At 39.0% G+C, this 10,191-nt stretch overlaps 1 protein-coding gene across 3 annotated transcripts in view; it reads left to right on the forward strand.

The window, feature by feature from the left end:
* LOC119742693 (N-acetylated-alpha-linked acidic dipeptidase 2-like) overlaps window positions 1–6,442 on the forward strand; it is a 30,935-nt gene extending 24,493 nt beyond the window's left edge. For 2 of the 3 annotated variants that reach the window (XM_038218859.1, XM_038218866.1), the window contains exons 12-17: window positions 266–489; window positions 881–971; window positions 1,733–1,985; window positions 2,850–2,931; window positions 4,252–4,344; window positions 5,258–5,465. In XM_038218859.1, the coding sequence (XP_038074787.1) occupies window positions 266–489; window positions 881–971; window positions 1,733–1,985; window positions 2,850–2,931; window positions 4,252–4,344; window positions 5,258–5,465 (951 nt within the window). Of the gene's footprint in view, window positions 1–265; window positions 490–880; window positions 972–1,732; window positions 1,986–2,849; window positions 2,932–4,251; window positions 4,345–5,257 lie in introns of all 3 variants that reach the window. The other variant, XM_038218874.1, reaches the window with a different exon arrangement.
* The last annotated feature ends 3,749 nt before the right edge of the window (window positions 6,443–10,191 follow it).

A 10,191-nucleotide genomic window follows, 5' to 3' on the forward strand; every position in this document is an offset into this window, starting at 1 on the left:
GGGGGTTAAGTAGAACAGTACCAGGGTACATTACCTATTTGTGCCCAGGGCCTATTCTGCCTTTGCAAAGCAGTGGGAACAAACTTATTCAAAAGTCTGTGAGAGCATTCAATGTGATATACCTAGGGCAATACTCTGCGGAGTCCATCTGGTTATCATACATGAACTTCTAAAGTATGTCAATTCAACAGTCCTCAACCAATGCAATTGTAACAAGTAGTGTTGTAAGTGCTGAGGGAAGAATTCTTGCCTCCCATATTTGCAGGAGTTTGCGAAGACGTTGGGAGGCAGGGCTGTGGCGTACCTTAATGTCGACATCGCAATCCAGGGCAACTATACCTTCCGAGCTAAAGCCACACCCAACCTCTTCAATGCATTATACCAGGCAGCTAAGCAGGTACCTGATGTCCAGGATCCAGGCCATCTTGCTACAGTCTACGATACGTGGCTGGATAGAAACCCATGGTCAGATAGCAAGCAACTCCCACAGTAAGCAACTTTTCCCCCTTTTCCAAATAAGACGTATTCAAGCATTCAAGCATTGGTAGTTAGTTTAAACATTTAGATTTTGGTCAGTGTCAGAGGAGCCAAGTGAAATATAATTTTTTTGGGTAGTACTTCTTGTGTAAAAACAATATATATTATATTATTTGGTTTTATCAGCATGTTTTTTAAATTTATGTCATCGATAACAAATCAGTTTTAAATTTTGTGATTCGCCAGGCTGTATGTCTTTGATTGAAGGTTTTTTTTGCAGGTTTCAAATTGTGAGATAATAGACCAATCATAACTACACCCTAAGGATTCATGAATGTGAGAGATACTATAGTTTTACCTCCAACTTAATAGTTTATTTGTAAATTCTTGATTGTGCACCCAGTGTACTCAATATAGGTTCCGGCAGTGACTATGCATCATTCCTTGGTGAGCTAGGCATATCGTCAGTAGATCTGCGCTATGACTACAATCATGTGAGTGTAAATATTCAGAATTGCATCATTGGATGTTTTTTAATGCATATATCTTCACAGCGAGCAGGATTGAGTCCATCATTCATTGGCATTATAGGGTAATCCTATACAATAGCACTGCCTGGTTCTCAAGTGACAGTCAGTCTGATATGCACAAAGAGGACACTAGGCTGGCTGTTTGAAACCCACAGAAACCGTAGCACAACAGCCATGGCTTGTCAAGTTCTTTGATTAGGGTACACATCTGACTCATCTGCAGTGTGCTAGAGCCAATGGGCTCCGTACGCCAACAAAAGAGGGCGCCTTTTTACCTCTTTTGAGAGCTCCGTGGACAGGACACACAGCGTGCGCGTACTTCGCGTGCAAAGTACGCACGACTTCCTGAATGTGCGAAAGCTATAGCCACTGCGTCTTCGCGTGAGCATCAGGCATCGTCGGCGCGCGAATACGTTCACATTCAACTTGCGATGGTCTCCGCGACTAATCCCTTCCTCCAATAACTTTGGATACATTTGAAATACGCAGTGGATGGATCAGGAACTAGTCTAGGTCACCCCTTACTCTCCTTTTCTGGCCATTGAAGGGGTATTTGTGCACAGAGCCCATATCTTGGTTAGTGGTGCTTTGTAAACTACCAATCAGAAGGAGGTACTGGTATTTCCAGTTTTTAAAAACCAAATCAGCATCATCCGTCTTGATGGGCACCTAAATTGTCCCCATTTATACTGAGCATGGCATCTGTCTAACTTTCCCATCGCCAGGACTACAAGATTTCCAGCTATCCGCTTTACCACTCTATGTACGAGACATTTCACCTGGTGTCGGAGGTCATGGATCCCACCTTCAACTATCACCTGGCCACAGGCAGGCTGTGGGGGGAGCTGGCTAGGTCGCTGGCCGACTCACTCATCTTACCGTTTGATTGCCAGACATACGTCAGCCACCTGGAAGAGTCTATTGCCTCACTCAAGACCAAGTACACCGACCAGATGAGCCCGCAAGGGATCACATTTGGTGAGTTGACTTGGTTAGGATGAGTCTGGGAACCGTTCAAAAGCCAGTCACAAGTCCATCACAAGATGGTAGTGTTTCATCAATAATCGGCGTATTGGTAAATTAATGGGATCAGTCAGTCATTTACTTACGCAATTCACTTGTTCACTTGCATTATACACTTGTTGTCAGCTGTGATGTAGTCCATGCCGTTTTGCAAATGACAAATGTTGAAGGGTGCTGTTTGCCCCAGAGGGTGTACAAAACCCATGGACTATATCACAGCAGAAAACAGTTGTTTTGTTATACCATGGTTTCATTTTTTAAATAATTTTTTTCAAGTCTTTAAGAAGTACAAATATTAAAATGTCATGAGTGGGCGCTGTGGTCAAGTGGTTATGGTGTTTGACTCGTGTGCCGTGGTACATGGGTTCCAACTCTGACAGGGAACATGGTGCTTGTGCTCTTGAGCAAGGCACTTTACTACGATTGCCTCTCTCCACCCAGGAGTAAAAATGGGTATATGTGAAGGTAGAGACCAGATTGCACTGGTCTCGAGCTGCTGCAGAAAAATGGTCTCATTCCTGATGAACAGGGGTAATAATTGTGATGCACATTTGATCGTATTTGTATGGAATTTGCGCAATATAAATGCTGAGTCCATTGGGTTGTCAAACATGAAGTGTGACACGTAACAGTTCTTAACCAACACAAGTTCATAGTCTAATACCATGGTATAACAATTGAGTTTATATAACTTTTTTGAACATTTGATGCATAATCACATCAACAGTTGATAGTCCTGAATCCTCCAATGTTCATGGGATTGTTCACACACCCAAGGGAGTAACGGTTGAATTTGCGTACTTGTGTTATTTTACCCAGATGCAATTGATGCAGCGCTGGCCAAACTAATCCAAGCTGCAGACTGGCTGCATGATTACATCAGCAAGATGGACATGAAAGAGTAAGAATAACTGGACTCAAATTAGGTTTTGCCCTTCACCGACGTATAAACACTGTATAATCTATAAGTTATCCTGCGAGCGCTCGTGGAACACGGAATAATGTAGTGCGTCTGTGTCCCACATATTTCAGCCTCGTGGTATGTGGGACACAGACGCACTACATTTTCCGTGTTCCACGGGCGCGAGCGTGATAACGAATTTATCTTCAAGCAAACTTGACGCACAATAAAGATGGAACGGACGCTGTACACAAACTTCAGAGATCCTATTACACGTGCGTGTTTGTACGGAATGGCGCGCGCATCTTGGAATAGCGCAAGAGTGTGGTATGGACCGTGGCCGTGCTAAATGGTTATATGTAGCACGGCTTGTTGCCATGGATCGACCTATCAGGATCGAGGATTCAAGTTTACTTGAAGATAAAGTGTGTTACCTCCCGAGTGAATTGGAGAAAATCACTCGGGTGGGACTCGAACCCACGACTTCCTGCTTTCTAGTGCAGATGTCTTACCACTCGACCACCGAGCTATTGGGATTGGTTGGCTGGTTCAAATCTGATGTACATAGCAGCGGGTACCGCATTAACTATACATAAGATGGAATTTTTGCGTCGGGTGATGTACATCAGATTCGAACCAGCCAACCGATCCCGTTAGCTTGGTGGTCCAGTGGTGAAACATCTGCACTAGAAAGCTGGAGGTCGTGGGTTCGAGTCCCACCCGAGTGATTTTTTCCAACTTTCACTCGGGAGGTAACACACTTGAGTATACAGTGTTTATATGTCAGTGAAGGGCAAAACCTAATTTAATTTACATCACCCGACAAAAAAAATTCCCTCTTATGAATAACTGGACTCCTTGCCATTTAAAAAAAAATATGTTAACCCAAAAGTACTTGTATTACATTGTACTACACTGTATTTACTTCTTGATAAATCCATAAACCATAGAGTGCTGGGGCGGTATAAGGAGTAATGGGTCAAGTCATTGTTTACAGTTAACAGCTAGAGTGAAGACGATACTTTTATCTGAACTGAAATCAGTGCACTTGGTACTATTTATTAGCAGTTAAAAAATTCTGTCCAATGGATAACGTGTGTTTTTATATCCCCATGATTGTTATCAATTCAATCAGCAGATGTACAACGTTGACCACATTTGAGCAAGGAATATACATGTATGTCTATTTGCAAACATGTTGATTGTGCCTTGTAATATGCCATATTGTGCTGTGCTCAATATAACAGTTCATTAACGTGTAAAAGAGTTAACAATTTTCTAACACAGACTTGATTACATGTATTTGTTGACTTCTTTTAGTCCATTTGATGTTCGCAAGGTCAACGACCAGTTAATGATGATGGAGAGAGCTTTCTTGGATCCACTTGGCCTGCCAGGCAGATCACTACAGAGGTATGTAGTTTAAAGGGACTCAATTTACACATCATCACAATAAGCACAATTATTACGAGACTAGATCTAGGGAAAAATGGGGGAGGGGAGGGAGAGAAACTACCCTATTGGTTCCTGCAAATGCTCTTTCTGCTAAAAATAATATTTTGACACAGTATGATTTGGGTTCCTTCTGTTAATTTGCATGCATTAACACCAATTTTTTTACATTGTGGTCCTTTGAGACTAACTTGATATATAAATAACTAAGGTTTCAGTACAAGTTTTATTACAGTTGTAGTTATCACTAACTTTTAACTTAATGCATTGGTAACACTGCGTCCTCACGCAGTGTTACCAATGCATTAAGTTAAAAGTGAATGGGTGAAAAGTTTGGGTTTTTTTGTTTGTTTTGTTTTTTGGTGGTGGGGGAGTTTTGGAAAAAGTCAAAGTATGTCATGTTAGGGTACTCCACTATACTAAAAGCTTGATGTGTGTGAATCAGACTTGTATGACTCGTGACTCGGACTTGGACTCGACCTGCATGACTCGGGACTCGGACTTAGGAGAGGTGACTCAGACTGGATGTTTGGTGACTCAAAAACAAGTTGGGTGTGAATAAGAATTATTATACTTTGCCATCAGCAAAACATGAGTGCCCAATTGGACTGTGTTTAAGAAACAAACTGCAACATCTGAAGAGTTGTACCTCAGTGCCAGTACTTCTGCTCTTTTATGAGGAAAATATATTGCAGTGAAGATTACCAATACGAAAAGTGACTTCAGTTGAGCAAGACAATTCCCTCTTTGTTTTACTTGCAGTATATGCTCTACATGGAACTTAAAATAAAGAACTTCCCATTTTGACAATTTCAAATCAAAACAGCCTCTCTCAAAAATATCTTCTTTTTTTCTTTTTTATCTTTTTTTCCAGACATGTTGCCTTTGCGCCTAGCAGCAAGAACAGTTACTACGGAGATGCCTTTCCAGGGATTGTGGATCTGATGTTTGACATTGAGAACGCGGAGGACAGTGCTAAGCAGTGGGATCTGGTGCGCAAGCACATGTCTGTAGTAGCGTTCACATTACAGTCCGTTGCGTCCACACTGACAGGCGTTGATGTACTTGGGGTGCAACCCTAGCCAGGCCAGGCTTTGTGACTTGGCTCATTAAGAGAAAGAAATGAGTCAAGCATATGCATTTTTGTGTTCAAATTTCCCATGCAAGTTATTGAACTGAACCCGCAATTTGAGAATGGTATGTTCAGTTCAATAGGTCAAGTATTATTAATTATTCATAAACATGAGTTACAAATGTATTATTTGCATGGGACATTTGACGTCTGCATCTATTTTATGCAAATTCCAGTGGTGTTTAATCCTGACATCAATACACATGCTAAATTACCTAATGGTTGAGATTATTTTTTGATCACCTTGTTGAGATATTTCTAACGAAGTGATTCTGTCGAAAAGTGGTCTTTGTTCTATACCTTTAAATTGTTTTGTTGTTTCCATTGCTCATTTTACAAAGAAGATTTGAAGGTTTGCATGCTGAAAGTAGCAATAAGAAGGCGCACATGTACACAAAAAGTGATGTCATTATGTTAAAGGCCTATTGGACTCTTAAACACTCATTATGACTGACTTATAGACATGAAACAAAGATTTGAAAATTAAACAATTCTCTCTGAATGTGTGCTTATTTATTATAGAAAACAATTTACAAAAATGTACATATTAAACAAGGCTTTACAATGACAACTAGTCTGTTTTGATATATTCTGTCAATTCATTGACAGTTCTTGCTTTTTATATCTTAAAAAAAAATATTGCAAATGCATCACAAAAGTTCAATTTGATCTAGTTTCTTATATACAATTATAGGCTGAATAACCATGGATAAAGCATTATACAGGTTTCCTCGTCATAAGATTCTTATCTTTAAAACAGACATTTTCAACCGCCAAGTTCACCCCTTTCATGCTATTTTATTTTGATTTCACTGAAAGTATCAAAAAATAATGTGTATATTTGATAAATGTTAATAATACCAACCTATAGGAATTATATAAAGACTATTGGAAGGGAATGTTTTGATAATAAACATTGCATAAAAGTAGTGCATGATGCTAATAGAGTAATCAAACTTTAAATGTTCTAATTATGTGAATTATTTATTTAAGTGGCAAACATTTGAAACACTTCTATGAATGTTTATTCACACATTTAAAACTTCATATATTTAAAAGCTTTTAAACATCTAATCAACATTTTTAATGTGTTTTCCTCTTCGCTTGCCTTTAAAATGAGACTTCCAGTTCATTAATTTAAAAACAATTAAGTTTTACTCTGTCAAAAATTGTTGACAGTATTTGCTTACATGTACGACTACGTTTGTCCCTAAATAAATACATTTCTTTTGAATAATAAAGTAATATTCTTGCATACTCTGCGTCATTGTAAAAAGTACAACAAAAAAATAAAATACATTCTGAAATCCACACAACATCAGAAAATACAAACGTTAGAACTGCACAACAATGTACTTTAGTTAGCCAAATCATGGCAGACCAAAACCAATACTGACTTCATGAAAAATACAGAGTCAGAGCACACATTTAAAAGTATGGGTTCCTTAAATGCCGACAGCCCATGCTGTGCTTTGGGTTCCATACTAGCTATGGGTTTCATATAGTATTAAGGAACCCATACTTTGGTTTTAACGTTGAGTTCTCCAAATTTTACAGGTGAGCACTACAATGATGTATATTTTTCCTTGCCCCTGCTGAAATGGCTTCTTTTATGGGTATTAAAATATATTTTGGAGAGAATATTATTTTGTATAGCATACCACAGCTACGTGTATATTGTCATAGACACTATGATGTTGGGACCCTACTTTCCACATATAGTCTACATTACTTTTTAAGTACAGTGGTCTGCCGTTAGGCCAGGAAACCTCAGAGTTAGAATGGTATAAGAAATTACAACCGTAAGGAAATTTAGTGACTTTGTGGAGCCTAACTTGCTGATCTAGTGCTCATCAAATTTGTCTTTCAATTCTTGAAATAGTTTACGTACATGTTCCATACATGCTAACCGGAATTTGAATTTGATGGAACTGATTTTTTTTCTCTGATACTGCTGCTTTAAAATCTGCAGTTTGTGAGCAGAATATGGGGAGATGAGTCTCAAAAGTCCAAGTGATACAAGACATCCACCCCATCACATCATTTCTACCTAATACTGTCCACATGTTGCAGTCAAGGCTATCTGGTAAGCATGATATACAAAAAGCTATCTTCACTGATCTGATTGTTTACAGCAACCTTCTCATGTCAAAATAGACTGATCCTTTTGGCCCACTTTTTACCAGTTCACTTCTGTTGCACACAGCAAGTACCCACCTGTAACCAGAGGCACCATTACCAGAAATATTATTGCATGATAGTGTGACGGGCCATTTTATACAAGTAGTCCTTGCACAGGGCCCTCGCTTGACAATCATGCATTGGTTTATAATCTTATTGAGTGCACACCAAGAGCCATTCACGTCGGTATTGGTAGAGTCAACACTCTACGCAATAACTTTACTCAGTTTCGGCAGTTTCCAAGTTAAGACCACCTCATTCCAGCTCCTGATTGACTAGGCTGAAGGCTTAAGATGCAGTTCCACCATTAAAACAAGACAGATTATTAAAATGTACATCATCCTTGTTGTTTCACATTATTCAGGTGCCACATTTGGCATCGTAGACAGGATGGTGTACTAATACTGCAACTGTCCCAAGTTGAGAATGAGGTGTAGCTGAGACAACACAAGGAATCCTGAAACAAGCTTCTTGCTATCACAATGGAACATCATGGTAGGGAGGCAGCTTAAGAGCTTCAGGGGAAAGCCAGATAAACCTGATGACCCATCCGTCCAAGAATGGGTCAGCGATGTGAAAGGCCAGTTATTAAACGGCAACCGCTAGACAGATCAGAGGAGAGGGCAGCACCATTGATCATCTCGCCAACAGGGCAAGAAAAGAAATCCACGGTAGACCAAATGCTGCTAAGGTTGACCTGGAAGAGATTTTCCGTGTTCTACTGAAGGTAAGAGCAACAAAAAATCTTCACTGCCAAGGCCAGGGCAAAGATCCCCTAATTGTGTTTACTTTACTTTTGGAATTGTATAAATTCATGGACAACTCCTTCAACACTGTACGGGATAAGATGCTGAAGGGAAGGCTCGCCAAAGCAGTGAGGGACGAAGGCCTAAGGAGAGAACAACGCCACCTGAATATCAATTCACCAGACCAATATATCGATACCTGGGACTGGGAAAAAAATATGTGTGTGGAAAATGAGAAATGTTGGCCTATAGATGAGGGTGGTAAATTTTGGACTGCAAAATTACCACCGCCAAAGAAAGCATCACTCCACATTGATAGGTCCGAGTGGAAAAAGTTGAAATCACAGCAATCAAAGAACACATTTCCAAAATCTTGGGTTCATATATTCGTTAAAGGATTGAAGAAATTACATCCATATTGTTTGTTTCAATTTGGACGTCATTATGTTTCTAATTCTTTTCGACAACGCACCAAAGGTGCTTTTCATGCCAATAGTTATTGTAGCTTTAATGATTGTTGCGTCAAATTTCAGTTAATCATAAATTTATAGGTAAGGTAAAACATCATAAAAATGAAAGGCGAGCAAGATTTGTCAGAAATTTAAAACAAGAGGCACTAAAAGAAGGTTTAAAATACAAAAGATCAAAGACGCGAGCATCTCAACAATCTGAAGTCTCTGGATGACAAAGTATTTTCTGTCAGGTTGTCGTGATGATGCACCGAATAAGGGGTACTTCATCAAATCAGCAGTGAGGCAAACAAACTTTCAAATTTGCTGGAAAATGAAATACAGGCTCAGGATAATGGAGAAACAGTACGATTCAAGTAAACGTATTGCAGGCATTCATGCAAACAAGCAGGACAAGCAGGCAAAATTGAAAGGGTCGAAGATGACGAAATTGTATACACTTGTATACACTTGAATATACTTGTATACACTTGTATAGATTTGAGTTTGTGCTGCCTGGCATTTATAATTGCTGTAGTGCCACGAGCACCCCAGGTAGTGTTTATTAGAATTTGAATTATTAGAATTTAGTCATAGAATTTAAGTCAATAGAATTTGACTCATTGGAATTTTAGTCAATAGAATTTTAGACGATAGACTGAGTCGTTTGGCGACTTTATTAACTGGTTTATATATTCATTAAAGGATTGAAGAAATTACATCCATATTGTTCCTTTCAATTTAGACGTCATTATGTTCCAAATTCCTTCCAACAACGCACCAAATGTGCTTTTCGTGCCAATAGTTATTGTAGCTTTAATGATTGTAGTGTAAAATTTCAGTTAATCCTAAATTCACAGGTAAGGTAAAACATCGTAAAAATGAAAGACGAGCAAGATGTCAGAAATTTAAAACAAGAGGCGCTAAAAGAAGGTTTAAAATACAAAAGATCAAGATGCGAGCATCTCGACAATCTGAAGTCTCTGGATTACGAAGTATTTTCTGTCAGGTTGTCATGACAATGCACCAAACAAGGGGTACCTCATCAAATTAGCAATGAGGCAAAGAAATTTTCCAATTTGTTGGAAAATGAAATACAAGCTAAGGATGATGGAGAAACAGTACGATTCAAGTAAACGTATTGCAGGCATTTTAAGACAGGTATCTTTATTCCCAAGACAGTGTAAAAAAATATCATCCTATTTCTTCAAGGGCATCATTTTGCAGATGCAACTGGGTCGATCATTCGCAACAATTCAACCTTTTCTGGATTAAAAAAGTACCAATTATAAGATTTGTT

This window comes from Patiria miniata, unplaced genomic scaffold (assembly GCF_015706575.1).
Source record: "Patiria miniata isolate m_02_andy unplaced genomic scaffold, ASM1570657v1 HiC_scaffold_11, whole genome shotgun sequence".
Lineage (NCBI taxonomy): Eukaryota > Metazoa > Echinodermata > Asteroidea > Valvatida > Asterinidae > Patiria > Patiria miniata.